Source organism: Eulemur rufifrons, chromosome 14, assembly GCF_041146395.1.
Source record: "Eulemur rufifrons isolate Redbay chromosome 14, OSU_ERuf_1, whole genome shotgun sequence".
NCBI lineage: Eukaryota > Metazoa > Chordata > Mammalia > Primates > Lemuridae > Eulemur > Eulemur rufifrons.
In genome coordinates this window covers 1358438-1379143 of record NC_090996.1, presented here as the reverse complement: position 1 = coordinate 1379143, position 20706 = coordinate 1358438, and the positions used below count along the sequence as shown (strand labels likewise).

At 55.1% G+C, this 20706-nt stretch overlaps 2 protein-coding genes across 4 annotated transcripts; one reads left to right on the top strand and one right to left on the bottom strand.

Annotated features, from left to right (window-relative positions):
- Positions 1-150: 150 nt before the first annotated feature.
- Positions 151-7291, bottom strand: ZNF646 (zinc finger protein 646). The gene is made up of 2 exons (XM_069486064.1): positions 1645-7291; positions 151-346 (listed from the first exon to the last, which is right to left on the bottom strand). Exons 1-2 carry the CDS (start codon positions 6980-6982, stop codon positions 225-227), a joined length of 5460 nt encoding a protein of 1819 aa, XP_069342165.1. The 5' UTR covers positions 6983-7291; the 3' UTR covers positions 151-224.
- A 1488-nt stretch (positions 7292-8779) lies between these two features.
- On the top strand, positions 8780-18892 carry ZNF668 (zinc finger protein 668). Of its 3 annotated transcripts, none has more exons than XM_069485652.1 (3): positions 8780-9372; positions 16313-16981; positions 17413-18892. In XM_069485652.1, exons 2-3 carry the CDS (start codon positions 16335-16337, stop codon positions 18620-18622), a joined length of 1857 nt encoding a protein of 618 aa, XP_069341753.1. In that variant the 5' UTR covers positions 8780-9372; positions 16313-16334; the 3' UTR covers positions 18623-18892. The 3 variants fall into 3 exon arrangements, with proteins under 3 accessions (XP_069341753.1, XP_069341752.1, XP_069341754.1); XM_069485651.1 differs by lacking the exon at positions 8780-9372 and adding an exon at positions 9533-10324; XM_069485653.1 differs by lacking the exon at positions 8780-9372 and adding an exon at positions 15512-15950.
- Positions 18893-20706: the final 1814 nt, after the last annotated feature.

Here is a 20706-nt window from a genome sequence, read left to right as displayed (position 1 = left end):
GAAGAGCATGGTGACAAAGGCTGGGGGAAGAAGGTCCTTCAAGGACAGGGACACGAGGAATGCCCCACCCCCTTTGTGGGAAAGAAGCCAGAGTTGGGTCCTCTTCACACAAGGAGAGGAGAGGAGATGGGGATGCCCAAACTACTCCTGAGCGAAACGGGGAGACCAAGCCCCTCCCTGCCTGCACCCCCTCCCTAATATTCTGATCTTTGGAGACTTGAAGTTCAGAGGGAGAAGCTGAGGTCTGCAGGCCACTGGGGCGAAGGGTCCAGGAGAGGGGTCGTGGGGGTGGGTGGATGGGGCAAGGACAAGGCCCCTTTGCCCGCCGCTGGTGCCACTGGGGCTCCTGGGGAGAGAGAGAGGTGGTCACTGACTGAGGGGCAGACCCCGCCACCAGCCCTGTGGGCCACTCCCCCCTGCCCACGCGTGGCCCCAGAGGCCTGTTGGAGAACCTGGGAATCCTAGGACTCCCGGTTATTTTCCCAGCCGTGGCTACCTGGCTCCTCAATCATTTCCCTTGAGGTCACAAGAAATCTTTTATCATGAAAGCCATCCCTTAGCTCTCAGGGGACTCTCACCCACCATCCCCTCCTTCCCTGACAAGTGCTGGTCAAGGGCCCACCGACTCAGGTACACCCACCCCTGGGGGCTGCTAGATGGAATGGGTCCTCTCCAGAGGATGCAGAGAGAGCAAGCCCCGGGCTTGCGGAAGGCGCAGGGTGCCCCACTCCTCCACAGCCGCGGGAGGACCTGCAACAGGGCAGGGTGGAGGCCGCTCCGCAGATCCCTCTGATAGGAGATGTCAGATAGGGGCTAATGACTGTTGTTGCTCAGCTGGGCCTGGGCTTCAAAGAAACAATTATCTGTGACTCAGTCCTCCAGGTAAAGGTGCACAGCGGGGGTGAAGGCGGGAAGGGTGGTTTAGTTGGATCCAAAAAAAAAAACAAAACATGCAGCAGAGGGAGGAGAAGAAAGGGGTTGAATAAAGAGAAGGAGAAGAGACGTGCGTGGGCAATACTGACGGGAAAGGAACAGAGGTCTTGTTTTCAAGAGAGGAGGAGGGACAGAGACAAAATGTAGGCAGAGGGACAGGGAGTTGGGTGCCAACCAGTGACCCAGTTTCTGTGGCCCAGTCAGCATGAAGCCACAAAGGCCGTGCCCCATTCCCCATTCTCTGGCTCCCTGCCTGCCCTAGGAAAGAACAGAACCTAGACCAAGTCAAAGGCTCCATCTTTTTCTGGAAATCATTACTTTACTGGCTGAAGCAGAAGAGTTTCCAGATGTGGTAGCCAGATGGTACCCACCTACCTCCCCCCAAACAGCAAGACCATTCCTCTTTGGCTACAGCAAAGCTGAGGAGCCCTAACAGCTGCCCCTCCCGCTGACCACCCCCCACCCCGGCACTGCCCCAACCCACCATGCTGTCTGACCTGAGGTGCAGATCTCGGCTGCTGCAAAGGCGGCATCCTCACACTAGTTTTGTCACTCCATATGCAAGCCCCCGGCCGCCTCGAGATCCACGACTCTCTCCTCGCACTCCGTGCTCCCCCACCCACCTTGGGGCCTGATTTCACCCTCCACTGTGTGCCCACCTCCTTTTAGGACCCTTCAGTCCTTTGCCAGAGCCCGCTCATGCCCCCGTACCAGAGCTGGCCACTGTCCATTCTTCCTGGTGCTGCTGCTGGTGCTGCAGGAAGCTGATTCGGCGGCGGAAGTGGCGGGGACAGTGGGGGCAGGGGAAAGGCCCCTCCCGGGGTGCATGGACCCGCCCATGGCCCTCCAGCCGGGCGGCTGTCCGGAAGGCCTTGCCACAGATACTGCAGCGGTGGCGCTTGGGGTCCGTGTGGGTCCTGCCATGGTTCTTAAGAGAGAGCAGGTTGGGTAGAAGTTTGGGGCACAGGGAGCAGGGATACAGTCCCGTGGTGTGGGCCTTCTGGTGGTTCAGCAGGCTGCCAGCATGGCGGTAGGAACGCCCGCACTGGGCACAGCGGAAGGGCCGCTCCTTGTCTTCAGCCACTGTGGACTTTGCTCCTTGTCCTCCACTAGCTTTCTCAGCATTCTCTCCTGAGGGTCTGGGGGTTTCTGATGGGGGCTCCTGGGCTTTCCCTTGACCAGTGAGACTCATCTTGCCCTCCACAGTCCCAGCTTTGGGACCTCTGGCCTCCTCTGTCTGGGCTGGCACCTGACTGTGGTCCCCAGCATGAGTCTGCAGGTGGCTGGCCAGTTCATGGTGGGACTGAAAGGCCTTGCCACAGTCAGGGCAGGCAAAGGTCTGGGCATCTATGTGGTTGTGGCTAGGGCTCTTAGTGGCCACAGGATTCAAGAACTCCTTGGAGCAGGGCAGGCAATAGTGTCGGGCTGTCTTGTTGGTATTTTGGTGGTTCAAGGGGCTACCGGCCTGGCAATAGGTCTTGCCACACTGGCTGCAGGAAGAGGGGTGGCTCTCTGGCTGAAGCTGAGAGCTGTTGTCTCCATTGTCCCAGCTATCCATGTGACTCAGACTAGGTCCATTGGACTGGCTGTCACCAAGGTGGCAAGGACTCCGGGGGACACTGTCCTCTGACTCATCTGGCTTGGTCAGTACCTGACCCTGAGAAACGCAACCTCCTTCATGATTCACCAGTCCCCTGTCTCCTTGCCACCCATCTGCCTTCCCCATGCCCCAGGACAGTGGCTCTGTGGCTTCTGAATCTGCTGCCCTGACGGGGCTCTGACTGTGCTCCCCTGGCCTCACGGCTCTGTCCTCCAGCTGGGGTACTGACTCAACTCCACCTGATCGGCCCCCTAGAACCTGGTCATTGGCCAGGTTCCCCTCACTGCCCTCTGTGCCATTTGGGCCCCCTAGACCACTGGCCAGCTCCCGTTCTGTCTTCTCCTCATGCTCTCGCAGGTGCCGCTCTAAAGATCCCCGGCTAGGAAAGCCGTGGCCACAGAGGGCACAGCGCACAGCCGACCGCCGGGACCGTCCAGCCCGCCGCCGCCGGCTCTCCGAGTGTAGCCTTTGGTGGTCTTTCAGTGCCATTCGGTTGGAGTAGGTCTTGGGGCAGGTGGGGCAGCTGTACTGGCCTGTCTCATGGCTGCGCCGGTGGTTCAGGAGGCTGCCAGCGTGGCGGTAGGTCCGTCCGCACTGCCCACACCGAAAGGGCCGATCCTCCCGAGTCAGCTTTCGGGTACCCCCACGCCGTTCAATGTGCACCCGCTGGTGGCTGGCCAGCTGTTTCCGAAGGCGGAAGGCCTTCCCACACTCACTGCAGCGGAAACGGCGGGGATCTGCGTGAATGCGCCGGTGGTTCTTGAGGGACATGAGGTTTGAGAAGCCTTTGGAGCAGGCCTGGCAGCCGAAGTGGCCAGTCTGGTGGCTCTGCCGGTGGTTGATGAGGCTGCCAGCATGCTTGTAGGACCGGCCACACACCTCGCAGCTGAAGGGTCGCTCAGAGCTGGCCTCAGTCTGGCAGCCCTTCTCTGCGGTTTCTAGCCTCGGTTCTGTCTCCTCCCCTTTCACAGTGGTCTCCTCCCATGCCTCTTCTTTCACTCCTGCCACCTCCTCCAGGGGCTCCAATTTAAGTTCTTCCTGCAGCTTGTCTACTTCTGCCAGCCCTGGCCCCTCCTCTGCTACGTTCTGGGGCTCGCTGATGCCTCCTGCCTCTGCAATGGGCCCCACCTGGGGCTCTGAGCCTTTGCAGCGAGGGTGGTTCCGTAGGTGATTACGGTAGGCAGCCAGGTTGGGGTAGCAGCGGGAGCAGACGGGGCAGATGAATTCTCCAGTCTGGTGGATCTTACGGTGGTTCACCAGGCTGCCCCCATGGCGGTAAGTCTTGCCACACTGGTTGCAGCGGAAGGGGCGGGGCTGAGCCTCCAGCAAACTTTCACCACCCTGCACGCAGAGGCTGTCGACCACTGTGGCACCTACTCCCTCTTCAGACTTCGTGTCTCCATCCTCTCCAGAGACAGAGGTCACTGTGCCCTTCAAGACACCACCTGCAACCATCTCTGTGGCATCACCTGACGCTTCCAAGGGGCTGGGAGCCTTGTCTGTGCTAGTCCCAGAACTTTGACTCTGGTGGTGACGCTCCAGGCTCCCTAGGTCATCATAGGTCTGACCACAGCAGCCACAGATGTGCCCATAACCTGCTCCATCCAGCGCCTCCACCTCCCGCTGCAGCTGATTCAGCAGCTCTGCTTCCGAGAGCTGCAGTGGTGGGCTCTCGGTAGAGGCTGCCTCTGCTGCTCCTTCCTCTTCCCCCTCCTCCTCTGAGCCCTCAGTCATGCCAGAGGAGTTGTGAGCCTGGCGCCGGTGAAGCCTATAGCCCGCCCGCCCAGGGAAGATCATGCCACAGAGGCAGCAGAGGAAAGGCTGTGCTGAGGCTGCCTCCCCAGGCCCATGGTTCTGGAAGTGGCTGCGTAGGGCAGGCAGAGAGTCAAACTCCTTTGGGCAGAGGGAGCACTGATAGATGCCTGGTGGGTGGCAGGGCCTGTGGCTCAGCAGGCCAGTGGCATGGGGGAAAGAATGCCCACAGTCAGAACATGTGTGAGCATCCTCAGCCTGCCAGCCGGCAACAGCTTCCGCAGAGCGGGAAGAGGGATGGGGCTGGCCAGTGAGTGGTTTCTGGTCTTTGTCCACCCCAGTGAGGCCATCGCAGAAGCGAGTCCCGTTGCTTCCTTCATCGCCTGGAATATCCAAGTTGTCAAGGAAACAGGCCTCCTTCCTTTCCAGTCCTTCCTCAGTGCCTCCGTTCTTCTTATCACCCTGGAAACAGGACTCATCCCTCTCAAGCCCACACTGGTCCCCTTTAGATTCAGCCTGCAAACAGTCCCTACGACTTTCCCCTTCGGCCCCACAAGGACTTTCCCCTGAAGGGTCTCGGGGAGAGTCCAGACTCTCATCGTCTTCCAACTCGTGGGCCCAGTTCTTCCCCGACGGGAGTTTGCCTTCTCCCCCTGCACCAGCGCTGCCGGCCCGCTTCCAGTGCTGCTTGCTCCGCCGCCGACTGTGGCGTCGCAAATGGTTCTTCATGGCAGCCATGGTGTGGAAGTGCTTGGCACAGGCCCCACAACTGAAGTCCCCTGTCTGGTGGGTCTGCCTGTGGTTGATAAGGCTACCAGAGTGGCGATAGCTCTTTCCACAGTCTCGGCAGGCAAATGCCCGAGAAGGCAACACCTTGGTATCTGTCCTGCTATTTTCCCCTTCCTCATGGGTCAGCCCATGATGCTCAAGGCTCTCGGCGTCTTCAAATAGCATCCCACAGATGCTACATATCTGTGGTGCTCTCCTATCTGCTACTGGGGGGATGTGAGTGGTCTCCTCTTCATGTTTGCACACATGCTCCTGATCTGTGTGTGGGGCTGCCTCTGCTCCCACTGGGTCAGGTGGGAGTTCCACCTTGAGGTGGCTGGGAGGACCCTCAGTTCCTGGATCTGCACTTCGGCGAGCAGCTTTGCAATGTACCCGCACATGGTTGCGCAGGGCCATAAGGTTGGGGTACTTGCGGGGACAGAGTGAGCACTGGTACTCCCCTGTCCGATGGCTGTGGCGATGGTTCACCAGGCTCCCTCGGTGGCGGTAAGCCCGACCACACTCATTGCACTTATAGGGCCGATGGTCCAGCATGGCGGTGGGGACCTCTTTCTCTTTGTGGGCAGTGTCAGCCAGCAGCAGGGAAGCTGGTGGCACTGATGGCTGACCATCTTCCCCAACTCCTTGCCGGGGTCTGTGGTGAGCCCGCACGTGGTTTTTGAGGGCAGCCGCATTGAACAGCTGCTTAGCACAGATCGAACAGGGATAGACACCTGTCTGGTGGCTCTTTCGATGGTTGATGAGACTTCCAGCATGGCGGTAAGTACGCCCACAGTCCCCACAGCGGAAAGGCCGGTATTCCTCCAGGCCACTGTCCTCTAGCTCCCCAGAAGTGCTGAGTTCCCCGGAGCCATTCAGCACCTGTGTACTACGGAGTTGGTCTGGGCTGCTCTCTTCTCTGTGCCCATTGGCGGTGGGAATCCCTTTCTCTTCCCACGGTGGCTCCTGCTTTTCACCCTCATGGGAGTGCTGGTGTTCCAGCAACTCCCGGGGGAGCCGGAAAGCACGAGGGCAGTGGGGACAGTGGTAAGGCCGATATTGGGCATGGAGTCGTGAGTGGTTCTTCAGAGCCATGAGGTTAGAGAACTCCTTGAAGCAGATGGCGCAAGGGTAGACACCCAGGGTGTGGCTCTGGCGATGGTTGGTGAGGCTCCCAGCATGCTTGTAGGTCTTGCCACACTGACTGCACTTGTACCGCCGCTCGTCCTCAGCAGGAGGGGACTGAGTGGGCTCTTGGCCTCCTGTGAAGTTCACTACTGATTCAGCCAAATACTGTTCTAAATTGCTAAGAAGGCTGCTGGCTGGGGTGGGGAGAGGTGGGGCTCTGGCAGAGTTGGTGGCAGGCCCCCAGCCCTCTGCACCCTCCCCAGGATCTGGCTGGCTTTCCCAGCCTTCTCTTTGTCCAGTGGGTGGATCTTCCCAAGTACCCGAAGCTGCCCTGGGGTCAGGTCCAGACTCACAGTCAGGTGTCTCTTCAGTATGTTTTGTCTGGTTTTCCCAGCCTTCCCCAGGGCCAAGCCTCTGGCCCCAAGAGTCATTAGGCACCGTCTCACCCTGGAGGCATGGAGTGGCTTCTTTGTGGCGTGGGGGTCTGCGCCTGCGGCGGCCCTCAGGAGCATGAGTCCTCATGTGGCTCTTGAGAGCCATGGGATTGGTGAAGTCCTTGCCACAAGTGGTACAGGGGAAAAGGCCAGTCTCGTGGGTCCGGCGGTGGTTGACTAGGCTCCCTGGGTGACGGTAGCCCCGCCCACACTGTTGACAGCGGTAAGGCCGAGGGACGCTGTCAGCCTCCTCACTGTCCTGGTTGGGAGACGGATGGAGCAGTTCTCGGTGCCTTGACAGTTCCGGGAGGCTAGGAAAGTGGCGCTGACAGTCGGAGCAGCTGAGTGAGAGGGGCGTGTCCTCCATGGGGCAACGTGGCAGAAACCTGAAAGTTCAGGAGGTGCAGACAGGTGGCAGCAGCATCTTCTTCTGGTGTAGGGGCTAAGGCCTAGGAAGAGGGGGCAGTGGTCAAAAGGAAGACCCGAATTAACCTTGCCTCTTGGCTCTATGAGCAACAAGTTCATCTGAGGCTACTGGGAGGTTCCGCAAGCATCAATGTCCACGGGACCTGCTTTCTACTAGATCTAACCGGGAGGCACCATCATTTAAGGCCTCCCTGCGCATAAGCTCCCCCAAATGAGACCTACTTAGGCTTAAGCCATCTTTAGAAGTATAGCTAAGGAAACCAAGGGATGGAACCTACTTCTTTTTATTTTTAAAAAATTTTTAATGCCCGTCCTAGTTTGTCCTAAAAAACCTACTTCTGATCACAGATCATGTATTATCGTGTTCCTCAGACCAGTTCCAGAAAGTATTACTGTCCCTAACCCTGTGCTCTCTGTAATTCTGAAACAAAATTTCCTGTGACATCTTAAAAGGAAACCAGAACCTTTTTTAGACCTTTCAACAAGACAAGTCCAATCCTTCCTCCTTCACCCTTCAGCTAAAGAGAGTAGCCTAGAAGCACTGAAAAAGCAGATACTTTCTCCAGTTGACAACTGAGGACCTGAGAGGAGAGTTAGAGGTCCCCTTCAGGGAACGGGCTAGCTTGTTCCCCTGCCTGCCCTAGTCTTTTCAGCATCACAAGGCCTCCTTTCCAAAAGACTCTCTTGACCACTTCCTTTACCTACTTCCTCCGAACCCAAACTATCTTTCATCTTGGAAATCCCATCCCATTTCAAGGTGGACTTTCACTTCATTGCCTACCTTTTTTTCTCCCATGGCTTCTTAGCTTACCCTCATCACCCTTTCTCATTTTTTCTTCTGCCTCTTCTCTTAATACTGATGATGATGACAGGGACTCATGCTGAGTATTACCATGTGCAGGCACTGTGCTAAGTAAACTATATTCTTTGTGTCACTTGATCCTCACAGTACACTGCAATGCCTGTTACCGCAGTTTACACATAAGCAAACCCACTGAGGCAGTCTTCATTTCCAAGCCCTTGCTCTCCATAGCAGCCCCTCGTGCCACCGGCATCACCTTGTCCTTCTGCAACTCTTGACTCTTCATGCCCATGGGACCCCAACACAATTGCTATCCCCGACTCTAAACCTCCTCACTGAACCTACCCCTCCGAACTCGCATCTCACAAAGAGTCCCCGCCCATAATCAACCACCAATGAAGTCCTCCGACCTCACTTATCTCCTCTGCCAATTTCCTCTGAGGACCCCCTACCTCTCACCGGCTGCCCTTTCTGTTCCCGCCGCGGGCGCGTCCGTTGGGGACCCTGAACCAGAGCGCGCCTGCGCACTGGGACGCTTACCCTAACTGCAGCCGCGCGCCCCAAGGGGTGGCTGTGGGGGGGCTCTCGCGCTCCCACACCGGCACACTCTGCCAGGGTTCCCGGGAGGCGGGAGGGGAGGAAAAGACGGAAAGGCGAAGGGGAAGGAGGAAAGAGTTAGAGGGAAGAGGGCGCAGCTGGCACGAGCCAGGAGTCTACCCCCAGCTCCGCGGACACTACACTTCCTATTGTTACTAGGAAACAGGAAGTGTCCTTGGTGCAAAAGCTTCCCCGCGAAACTTCCGCCTTGGGAACACTTCCTGTCCCGCCTCCAAGCAGTCTTTCAACAGAGACACACTTCCGGCTCTGGGTTCTAGCTCGGCACGACTCTGGCTCCGCCCACGTAGGTCACAGAGGTGAGCTTTTATGCACTACCTTAGCCACACTTCCGGCAAGGGCTGCTAAAAATCATTTCGGTGCACATTGAATAAGCGCATAAGGAAGAAAGTATTCTGCAGCCCTGGCCACAGTATTTTGCTGACACTTTTCGGGGGACTCCCTGACTCTTCCCAAGACAGATGGGGGAAGCTTCATTAAATCCACTCCTCGCTATTAAAGGAAATGTTGTGGAATATAAGCGGATTTAGGTACCATGGAGCTTGAGCATGGCCTTGCTGTCCTCCCACCTTCTAGTTCTTGGAGACACTTCCGGTGGCCTGTCCCAGGCTAGGAATAGCCCGGTGTATACCATCAACCTGCCTGGCGTCTCCTCTCCTTAGCACCCCCAGAGACCTCTTGCAAGATATTTCTCCGCCACCATAGGTTGGAGGTTTCCCCGTAAATTTTTCCTTCCTCCCTAGCCGGGAAAGCTCCTTTCACTTCCGCTCGCCGGCCCGCCGGCCCCGCCTCCCTCCCACCCCCCCCCCCCCCCCCGCTGGGTCCTAGCGCCGGCCCCTCTCTAGCAGTGTCCCGGGCTCCGTCAGAGCGAGAAGCCGCCGCTGACACCACGGAGCCAGCCCAAGTCAGCTCAGGTAGGAAACGCCTGCAGGAAGCCGCGGGAGCCCCGGATGGCCCCCGCGCGGACGCGAGCCAAGTTAGCCTCAGTTTCTCTGTGGGCGCCTAGGGCAGACTGGGTTGGCCAGGCGCGAGCAGCGCGGGCGGGGCGGGTGGTGAGCCGCCCCAGGCGGGCTCCGGGCCCAGCAGGTCCTAGAACCCGCCGGTTGTCTCCGCTGGCCGGCTGCTGCGGACGCCTAGGCTCGGCCAGCGCGGCTGCAGACCTTGCGTGGTGCGGGCCCTAGGGTCCTAGAGCCCGCCATGTTGCGAGCTTTTGTCCCAGCTGCGCGGCCTGCCTAGCAAGGTCCCTGGCGCCTGTGGCCCCCCTCCCTGGCCGAGGCCCTGGCCACCCCTCCCGCGGTCCTAAAGAACGCCATCTTGCAAGCCTTTGTCCCACCTTCGGCCCTCCGTCCATTCATTGTTCATTCCCTCATTCTTCCTTCATTCCTTCTTGCTAGGTTTTCCGAGGCTACGTTTTCCGAGGGCTTATAACCAGACTAGTCAGCCTAGCGTCCTGCCCTGCAGGGGCTGCCTGCCTAACGGGGGTGCCGACATAACAGACGGTTGCAGGAAGAGAGGAGGAGTTGCAGGGAGCAAGGAGCGCAGGATTTCTGCAGCCGGCCCTTCATCAGCGTCTCTCGTAGGCCCTAACGCCCTTCAAACTCCCACATGCTTTAGGTGCCCCATTATACGGACGAGGTAACTGAGGCCCAGAGCGCCGTATGGCCCTTACCTCTACCGCCCATTAAGTACTCCTGAGGGCACTGGGGAAAGAGGGTATCTGAAGGATGTAAAAGAGTTTTCCCATGGGATGAGGCAATCAAGGGCTCCTAAGGAAGAGGAAATTGAATCACATATAGGGGTGGGAAGTGACTGGAGCTTGGATCGCTGTTGGGAGGGAGACACTGCTGCTCTAGCTGAGTCTGGAAAGTAGGTTGGGATCAGGTTGTGAACTGACCAGGTTGGAAGCCTAGGAGATAATTAGCACTCACCTCTGCACAGTTCTGTCAACCACCAGATTTGTCATGGCCTATGAGGCTTGTGTGGTGACTACTTGTTTAGAGATGGGGAGACTGAGATGACTTCTTTTTCACCTCATCCGTGCCCCAGGGTCCTACCCTAAGCTTTTTGGGAATTGAATCTCTGCATCCCTGGTGAGACAGCAGAACTTTATCCCCCTCTTAAGCCAATACTGAAGCAAAGACAGAGTTCCATCACAAGAGTGAGCCCACTGTAGGACATTGGAGCAACAGCTGGACCTTATGAACTTGGAAAAGCAGAAAATTTCAGTTAATAGTTATTGGCCAGGCATGGTAGCTCACACCTGTAATCCCAGCACTTTGGGAGGCTGAGTAGGAAGGATTGCTTGAGTCTGGGAGTTCAAGGCCAACCTGGGCAACATAGTGAGACCCCATCTCTGTAAAAAAGATGAAAAATTAGCCGGGAGTGGTGGTGCACACCTGTAGTCCCAACTACATGGGGAGGCTGAGGCAGGAGGATCACTTGAGGAACTCAGGAGTTTGAGGTTGCTGTGAACTATGGTCAGGCTATTGCATTCCAGCTTGGGCAACAGAGAGAGACCTTGTCTCTGAAAAAAAGATAGTTATTGATGGACATTCTCACAGACTCCTACCATGGGGAAGGCAGAGGCTATAGACCTGGGTTCCAGTTGCATCTGAGGTGATTCCTTCCATTTGTTTTGGGTCACCAAACAGGGTTTTGGGTGTGGAGGATGCAGATAGTCAAAGTTTCCTGGCTCTTTGCCAGAATGGACTCTGGTGCTGGAGACAAAGAATCAACTACCAAACCATAAGACGTGTAAGTGCTAGCAAAGCAGTAGTCAGGGAACAGAGTGCAGAAATTTGGGAGTCTGACCACCTGGCTTTGAATACTAGCTGTGACCATGACTAGATTCTTTGCGGTGTCACTTCTTATAAGAACACTAATCCTATTGGGCCAGGGCCTTACTCTTATTGCCTCATTCAATCTTAATTACTTGCATAAAGGCCTTATCTCCAAATATAGTCAGAGTCGGGATTAGGGTTTTAATGAATTTGGGGTGGGGGAAACACATTCAGTCCATAACAAAGTTCTAGGCAGCTATGAGATTAGCTGGAGTAGCTTGAGTAACATGCATAAAATGCTTAGAATGACACCTGCCCATGGCAAGCTTGCAAGGACTTTTATCCAGATGACACCGTGAAGGAAATTAAAGAGGAGGGGATAGAGAGTGATTGGCCGGGGTTAAAGATAGTATTAAGAGAGGCGGTCAAGGCTGGGCGTGGTGGCTCACGCTTATAATCCTAGCACTCTGGGAGGCCAAGGCGGGAGGATTGCTTGAGCTCAGGAGTTCAAGACCAGCCTGAGCAAGAGCGAGACCCTGTCTCTTCTAAAAAAGAAAAAAAAGAAAGAAATTAGCCAATCAACTAAAAATAGAAAAAATTAGCCGGCCATGGTGGCATGTGCCTGTAGCCCCAGCTACCAGGGAGGCTGAGGCAGGAGGATTGCTTGAGCCCAGGAGTTTGAGGTTGCTGTAAGCTAGGCTGACGCCACGGCACTCTAGCCCAGGCAAGATGGTAAGACTCTGTCTCAAAAAAAAAAAAAAAAAATAGAGGCGGTCAAGAAAACCCTCTTTGAGGAGGTGACAGGGAGCTGAGACACAGATAGAATCCAAGAGACAGCTACACAAAGATCCTAGGAGAATAGTTCTGCCAGAGGGAACCGCTAGTCCAAAGGCCCGGAAGCAGGAAAGAATTTGGCTGTTCAAGGAGAAAAAAGAGGGCCAGTGTGGGTGGAGACTAGTGAGCCACTGGGATAGGAGTGGGAGGTGAGGTAGGCAGGAGTTCAACGGTTCAGGGCCTTGCTGGCCATGGAAAAGATACTGGTCTTTCTCCTGGGAGCAGTGGGAAGTCTCATGATTTGGCTAATAAACCATGAGTGAATGAAGGCTGTAGAGAAAGGGTGTAGCCCAGGAGCCTGAAGACTTGCGTTTGAGTCCTATGTGTACTTGTGCAAGTTTTTTCCCTTGTGGGCCTTAATCTCAGCAACTGAAAAAGAGGTATAGTAAAAATTAAAAATGCCTCTCTCCTAGGAGCTTGTGAAGATCTAAGGATGTGTGTTTGGTTCCTAAGTGTTGGTTAGAATGATCCAGAGAGTGTGTTTAAAGTCCAGATTCCTGAGTCCTACCTAAAGCTCCCTGAATGATTATTCTGATGCAGGGAGTTCACAGAACTAAACATCACTTTAGGGAGTGGTGGGTGGAAGAGGCCTTATAAACGGTGAAGTGAGGAGTTAATGGTGGGATTTTTGACAGAGGCCTAGCCTACCTGGCCCTCTGTCCATGGAGCTGGGCATCTGCTGAGACCAACCTGGCACTCCCTTACCTTTTCCCTTGCGAAGTGCCTTAGGAGAAGGGATTTAACCCTCCAGCTACCTGGCATCTGGTTCACAGGTAGGAAGACTGAGGCCCAGAGCTGGGAAGGAGCAGTATAGAGGCCAGAGCTCAGAACTGGTGGGCCAAGCACTCTGAGAGGGAAACAGAGACACAAAGGGTGCTGGCTCTTGTCTCAAGGCAGTTCTGCAGGGATGAGAGAAGATACAACCTGAGCTCAGGGTTCTTGTCACTGTGGGACAGCAGACAAGTCTGAGAGGTCCCCAGACCACTGAACAAGGGCCCAACAACTGAAGGCAAGTTAAACACCTGGATTTAAGTGCCAGCTGCATGACTGGGTCACTATGTGACCATGGACAAGTCACTTAGCTCTTGGAACCTCAATTTATTCATCTGTAAAATGGGGACATAATCCTTATCTCGGGAAGATACAAGAGAATTAAATAAAGTAGCACACTCAGCAAAGTATCTGGCTCTGAGAAGACTGAATAATTAAGGGCAGTAATTATTCTTCTCTCATTTAATCCTCATCTAACTCTGTGAGGTAAGTACTATTATTACCTCCATTTTTTAGATGAGAAAACTGAGGTTCTAAGACATGTAGTAAATTGCACACGATCACATCAGGTGGGAAGTGATGGAAGCAAGATTCAAAGCCAGGCAGTTTGACTTCAGAGGCTGTGCACTTGACCACAATGCTATACCATTGTTCTGGACCTCAGTCCCCTTGTCTATGAAAAGGGAATAACAGAGCTTTTCTCATGGTGTTGCCATGAAGGGTAAATGAGTTAATACATGTAAAGAATTTAGGGTACTTGCCAAATAGGGATTTGGCAAGTGCTCATTAAATGTGAACTATCGTTTTTATTAAAGTGAAACTTTATCAGGCAAACTCTCCAGAGATGGTCTGAAAGGGAGCTAGTGAGTGCTTCATCCAGAGATAGGGAGGGAGCCCCTTGAAACTGTAGGAGGAATTCAACTCATCGGGAAGGTTAGAACTCAAGCCCTTTAACTCGCATTCAAGCCCCAGGATTTAGAGGGGAAAGTGAAATAACCAAGCTGAGGGTAGAATTGAATTGTGTGGCATTGGGGCCCAAACCCAAAGGGGAGATGCAGAAAGAGCTTCCTGGGGGAAGTAGGCCTTAAATGAAGGATTGGTAGGATTTGGAACAACCAGAAGGACCTGGGAACTTGCATGGTGTGATAGAAGCCATGGAAATTTCTTGAGCAGGGGAGAAGAAGCATCACATAGATGTTTTTTTGTTTTGTTTTTTTTCTGAGACAGAGTCTCACTCTGGTGCCCGGGCTAGAGTGCCGTGGTGTCAGCCTAGCTCACAGCAACCTCAAACTCCTGGGCTCAAGCAATCTTCCTGCCTCAGCCTCCCAAGTAGCTGGAACTACAGACATGCACCACCATGCCTGGCTAATTTTTGCTACATATTTTTAGTTGTCCAGCTAATTTCTTTCTATTTTTTCAGTAGAGACGGGGTCTCACTCTTGCTCAGGCTGGTCTTGAACTCCTGAGCTCAAACAATCTGCCCACCTCGGCCTCCCAGAGTGCTAGGATTACAGGCATGAGCCACCGCGCCCAGCCAGCATCACATAGTTCTTTAGAGCAGTGGTCCCCAACCTTTCTGGCACCAGGGACCAGTTTCATGAAAGAAAATTTTTCCACGGATGCAGGTAGGCGGAGGGGTGGGGAGGATGGTTTCAGGATGATTCAAGCACATTACATTTATTGTGCAGTCAAGCCTCTCTGCTAATGATAATCTGTATTTGCAGCCACTTCCCAGCGCTAGCATCACCGCCTCAGCTCCACCTCAGATCTTCAGGCATTAGATACTCATAAGGAGCGCGCACCCTAGATCCCTTACATGTGCAATTTACACATTTTACGGTAGGGTTCCCACTCCTATGAGAATCTGACCCCTCCCATCTGACAGGAGGCGGAGCTTATGCAGTGATGCCAGTGATGGGAGCAGCTGTAAATACAAACAAAGCTTCACTGGCTTGCCATCACTCACCTCCTGCTGTGCGGCCTGGTTCCTAACAGGCTACGGACTGGTACCGGTCTGCGGCCAAGGGTTGGGGACCACAGCTTTAGAGAGAAGACTCTGGCTGCATGGGGGAGTGCGGGGACTGGGGAGGGACAGTGTGTAGGACTGAGGCAGCAGAAGTGTGCTGACTGTAAGGGTACAGCCCTTTCCACTCATCCCAGGGGCTCCTGTGTCCTCCCTGGGTTAGCCAGGTAAGCTGCTTCTACGGCTTTCCTGGAGTAAGGGGCCTTGAGCCTCTATCTGTATTTCCCCCAGCACCCTCCTGGCTCAGCTCAGCTCCATCTTCCTCCTTAACCCCATCGTCATAACTTAGAAGCCACCAACCCCTGAGGTGTACAGATGAGGAGACAGGCCTGTGCACATGTACTGATTTCACTGAGGTTTCCTAGCAAGTTATCCACAGGGCTGGAAGTAGAACCTAGGCCTCCTAGCTTCTGTGCACACCTGGCTCCCCCAACTCCCCTAGCAGCAGCTGCCCCACACTCCTTAAGTGGATCTGCCATAATCCTCTTCTCTTCATCCCCCAGGGAGGATGAGCTGGTGTTAAGACTAATGCAGCCATTAATCCTATTTGCTCCCAGCCATGATCCCCAGGAACAGATGGGTGGAGGATGTCTGGGTTCTGGATCAGAAAGTAGGGACCCAGCTACAGCTGGGTTAGATCAGATACATTGATTATGACTCAGAAAGAGGCTTCTGGCTGCTAGCAGTGGCTCAGGCTGCCTTGACAGAGAGTGAGCTCCCGATTAGCAGAGTTATGGGAATAGGAGCCCAACAGGGATTCCAGAACACAGGGTGGACCAGGAGTCCTGTCTAGGGTGGAGTGCCTTACAGCTGTGTAAGGCCAGGATTCTGTGTAAGCAGTTGCTGTCTCAGAGCTCACCAACCAGAGAGGAAAAACAGAATGTACGTGCTGGGGACCTGTCACTTCCAGACAGTGCCAACTACCACATTTAGCCCATTGGCTCCACCCTCTTCTGGTCCCAAGTCTGTCTTCCCTGGGCACTTGTTGACTTTTTCAGGCCAGGCCCACATCTGGGTACCCTCTGCATCTGCAGACCCTTCGTCCTGGCACAGTCCTTGGACACTGAGCTGAAGAAGGAAGATGGTGAGACAGATGGAATCTGGGCCTTCTGGGAATGCCACAGGGTTTGGAAAAGTTCAGAGGTTGAGGGGGGAAGTCCAGGTGGACCTTTTGTGACCCTAGCCTCTTCTCTTAGTGCCTCTGAGGTCACCTGGTCCAACTCTTTGTCAAGGAGCAGATCAGAGAGCAAACGTGAATGCAGGTGTCAGCCGGGAATGCGTGGCAGGAAGGATGTGGGGGTTCTGTGGTTCAGGCTGAGCAGCCCTAAGTGGGAAATGCAGATATCATACCTTCTGGGGCCTTAAGAGAGTTTTCATGAGGAGAGAGGGAGGCCTTGAAGAGTTGCAAAGGGATATGGCTTTGGTCTAACTTTGCTTCGCTTGCAGAGAAGCCCCGCCCACCAAGGCCATGGAGGTGGAGGCTGCGGAGGCCCGGTCCCCAGCCCCCGGCTATAAGCGCTCCGGCCGCCGCTATAAGTGCCTGTCATGTACCAAGACATTTCCAAATGCGCCCAGGGCAGCGCGCCATGCTGCCACACACGGGCCTGCAGACTGCGCAGAGGAGGTGGCTGAGGTGAAGCCAAAGCCGGAGACAGAACCCAAGGCAGAGGAAGCCAGTGGGGACAAGGTGTCAGGTTCAGCCACTAAGCCTCGGCCCTACGCGTGCCCGCTGTGCCCCAAGGCCTACAAGACGGCACCCGAGCTGCGCAGCCACGGGCGCAGCCACACGGGTGAAAAGCCCTTCCCCTGTCCTGAGTGCGGCCGCCATTTCATGCAGCCGGTGTGCCTGCGCGTGCACTTGGCCTCACACGCTGGCGAGCTGCCCTTCCGCTGCTCGCACTGCCCCAAGGCCTACGGCGCGCTCTCCAAGCTCAAGATCCACCAGCGTGGCCACACAGGCGAGCGGCCCTATGCCTGCGCCGACTGCGGCAAGAGCTTCGCTGACCCCTCGGTGTTCCGCAAGCACCGGCGCACACACGCGGGCCTGCGGCCTTACAGCTGCGAGCGCTGCGGCAAGGCCTACGCTGAGCTCAAGGACCTGCGCAACCACGAGCGGTGAGGGCACCTTCCTGGCGCGGGGGCAACGGCGGCTGCTGTAACCAATGGGCATGGGGTTGAGTCTCAAGGAGCGGAATGGCCCACGGGAAGGGGTGGGGCCGCTGGGGCGGAGGCCTGGGCGTGCAGTTGAAGTTGGTGCCCTGGGTGGATGGGGCGGCGCAGACCGGCTTGGGATGGAGCTCTGAGGACCCGGTGCGGCCAGATCGGCCCAGGTTCCTGGCTTTGAGGTTGAATAGAGGGTCCTTGGTGAAGCCAGGAGATGTTCCCAGCCTGAAGGTTTCTTACTCTGGGGTGCAACCCTGTGGCTCTTAAGGGATTGGGCCTAGGCCCCAGGGATGTTCGGGGGACCCCTAAATTACATCCCAGGCAGGCAACGGGGGGCAGGTTATGGGTCTGTCACCTTCATGCCCGGTCTAACGCCCCCACAGGTCCCACACGGGTGAGCGGCCCTTCCTCTGCTCCGAGTGTGGGAAGAGCTTCTCCCGCTCGTCCTCACTCACGTGCCACCAGCGCATCCACGCGGCGCAGAAGCCCTATCGCTGCCCGGCCTGCGGCAAGGGCTTCACGCAGCTCAGCTCCTACCAGAGCCACGAGCGCACTCACTCCGGCGAGAAGCCCTTCCTGTGCCCGCGCTGCGGCCGCATGTTCTCCGACCCGTCGAGCTTCCGGCGCCATCAGCGGGCGCACGAGGGCGTGAAGCCCTACCGCTGCGAGAAGTGCGGCAAGGACTTCCGGCAGCCGGCAGACCTGGCCATGCACCGGCGCGTGCACACCGGCGACCGGCCGTTCAAGTGCCTCCAGTGTGACAAGACGTTTGTGGCGTCTTGGGACCTCAAGCGGCACGCGCTGGTGCACTCGGGCCAGCGGCCTTTCCGCTGCGAGGAGTGCGGGCGGGCCTTCGCCGAGCGTGCTAGTCTCACGAAGCACAGCCGGGTGCACTCGGGTGAGCGCCCCTTCCACTGCAACGCCTGTGGGAAATCCTTCGTGGTATCGTCAAGCCTGAGGAAGCACGAGCGGACCCATCGAAGCAGTGAGGCCGCAGGGGCTCCCCCACAACAGGAGCTGGTAGTGGGGTTGGCGCTGCCTGTGGGTGTGGCGGGCGAGGGCTCAGCCGCGGCAGCAGGGGCTGGGCTGGGGGAGACTCCCGCCGGGCTGCTGGGGCTGCCCCCGGAGTCTGGGGGTGTGATGGCTACACAGTGGCAAGTAGTGGGCATGACAGTGGAGCACGTGGAGTGCCAGGAGGCTGGTATCGGGGAGGCTGCTGGTGCCCTGGGAGGGACAGGCGAGGTGGGGGGCGAGGAGGTTGACGAGAAGCCCCCACAGTTTGTGTGCCGCGAGTGCAAGGAGACCTTCTCCACACTGACGCTGCTGCGGCGGCATGAGCGCTCCCACCCGGAGCTCCGGCCCTTTCCCTGCACCCAGTGCGGAAAGAGCTTCTCAGACCGCGCTGGGCTGCGCAAGCACAGCCGTACCCACAGCTCAGTGCGCCCCTACAGCTGCTCCCACTGTCCCAAGGCTTTCTTGAGTGCCAGCGACTTGCGCAAGCATGAACGCACCCACCCTGTGCCCATCGGGACCCCCACGCCCCTGGAGCCCCTCGTGGCTTTGCTAGGAATGCCTGAAGAGGGGCCGGCCTGAAGCCCATGGCCCCCAGTCCACCGCACTTCCAGGAGCCCAGCACCCAGGGGGCGCCTCCTGAGCCTGCTTTTGCCCCAGCTCACTCTTGAGACTCCAGATCCTCGGCCCCGGGCAACTAGCTCACTTGCTGCCCAGCTGAGAGCTGTGGACGGTGGACTCTGGCGGCAGCTGTGAGAGACGTGATGCTCTCTGAGCAGCGCTCATTAAAGCTTTCACTTTGGCACCAGCTTGTCTCTGTGTTCTGGCTGGCGGGGGTGGGCATCAGATAAGGCTCAGTGGAGACCCCTGCATGGGCATCTTAGAAACTGGAAGGGCCTTTGGATACATTGTTTTCCAAAGTATGTTTGGGGAGGTTTTGTGACAGAGGGTTCCATGGCCAGGTAAGGACAGGAAATTCCCTGTGCACTTCTTGGAGATTCTTGATCAAAAATGTGTTGCAGGTTTTTACAAGTCCTGCAACGTACAAATCTATTTAGCTTTGTTTAGCTCGTACTTATTTGACCATGGAAACCTTTTATTGAGTAGTTCTGCTTCTTTATTTTATTTTATTTTATTTTTTGACAGGGTCTTGCTGTGTTGCCCCACTAGAATGCAGTGGCCTCGTTAAGCTCACAGCAACCTCAAACTGCAGGGCTCAAGCAATCCTCCTGCCTCAGCCTCCTGAGTAGCTGGGACTACAGGCATGAACCACAATGCCCAGCTAACTTTTCTATTTTGTGTAGAGACAGGGGTCTTGCTTGCCCAGGCTGGTCTTGAACTCCTAACCTCAAGCAATCCTCCCACCTCAGCCTCCCAAAGTGTTAGGATTACAGGCGTGAGCCACCTGTACTACTTCTATCTTTTTATAGATAATGAGCTGAGGCTAAAATTAGTATCTCAGCCAGGCATGGTGGTGCAAACTGGGAGGAACACTTGAGCTCAAGATTTTGACGTTGCAGTGAGTTATGACCAGGCCACTGCACTCCAGCCTAGGCAACACTGAGACTCTGTCTTTAAAAAAAAAAAAACAGTAGTACCTTTCCTGTATGCTGCAATAACAAATTTGAAAATATACTTGCGGCCAGGCGTGGTGGCTCACGCCTGTAATCCTAGCGCTCTGGGAGGCTGAGGTGGGTGGATCACTGGAAGTCAGGAGTTCGATACCAGCCTGAGCAAGAGCGAGACCCCGTCTCCACTAAAAATAGAAAGGAATTAGCGGGCCAACTAAAAATATATAGAAAAAGTTAGCCAGGCATGGTGGCACGTGCCTGTAGTCCCAGCTACTCGGGAGGCTGAGGCAGTAAGATCACTTGAGCCCAGGACTTTGAGGTTGCTGTGAGCTAGCTGACGGCTCGGCACTGTAGTCCGGGCAACTGAGTGAGACTCCGTCTCAAAAAAAAAAAAAAAGAAAGAAAGAAAAGAAAATATACTTGGACAAAAAAGGATTCCCATTCACAACAAGACCCATACGAGTGAACCTCACAAGAAATGATCAAAACCTACATGAAGAAAATGTTACCTCTGGCCTGAAGGCTATGAGAATAAGACCCAAGTAAATGGAGACATATACCATGCACCTCAATGGAAAGGCTCATTTGTAAAAGATGTGGATTCTCCGCAGTTTAATCCTTAAATTCATTGTCTTCCCAAAGGATTATTTAATGAGCTTGGAAATTCAAAGTTTGTATGCAATACAATTTTTTTAAAACAGTAAAGGAGTTGTGTTTGACATACTAGATAATCAAACACCAAAGCACTGGGGGGAAAAATTTACTTACTGGCACAAGTGAATCAATTGGTGGGGTGAGAGAGAGGGGTCAAAAACAGCCCTGAATATTTCTATGAATTAAGCTTACGATAAAGGCAATTGTTGAAATTGGTGGAAAAAGGGTAAATAACTTTCGAGTTGTATCCATACTCTGGAAGCTTATACAACTTTTTAAGTAATTTTTCAAAGACCAAAAATGAGGCCCCACATTTAGTGTAAATTGGTACAGCCTCTTGAGAAGGTAATTTGATTATACTTATCAAAAAGTTAAATGCACATACCCTTTGACCCACAGTATACCTCAGAATCTATACCATAGATTTCTTTTTTCACTTTT

Bases quoted from the DNA above. Each gene is read 5' to 3' on its own strand.
- ZNF646 (XM_069486064.1), bottom strand. From the start codon at position 6,982: ATGGAGGACACGCCCCTCTCACTCAGCTGCTCCGACTGTCAGCGCCAC. The intron at 347-1,644 runs GTACGGGGGCAT...CTCTCTCCCCAG, and splicing joins ATGGACAGTGGCCAGCTCTG to GAGCCCCAGTGGCACCAGCG.
- ZNF668 (XM_069485651.1), top strand. From the start codon at position 10,206: ATGAGGCAATCAAGGGCTCCTAAGGAAGAGGAAATTGAATCACATATA. The intron at 10,325-16,312 runs GTAGGTTGGGAT...CTTCGCTTGCAG, and splicing joins GCTCTAGCTGAGTCTGGAAA to AGAAGCCCCGCCCACCAAGG. The intron at 16,982-17,412 runs GTGAGGGCACCT...ACGCCCCCACAG, and splicing joins GACCTGCGCAACCACGAGCG to GTCCCACACGGGTGAGCGGC.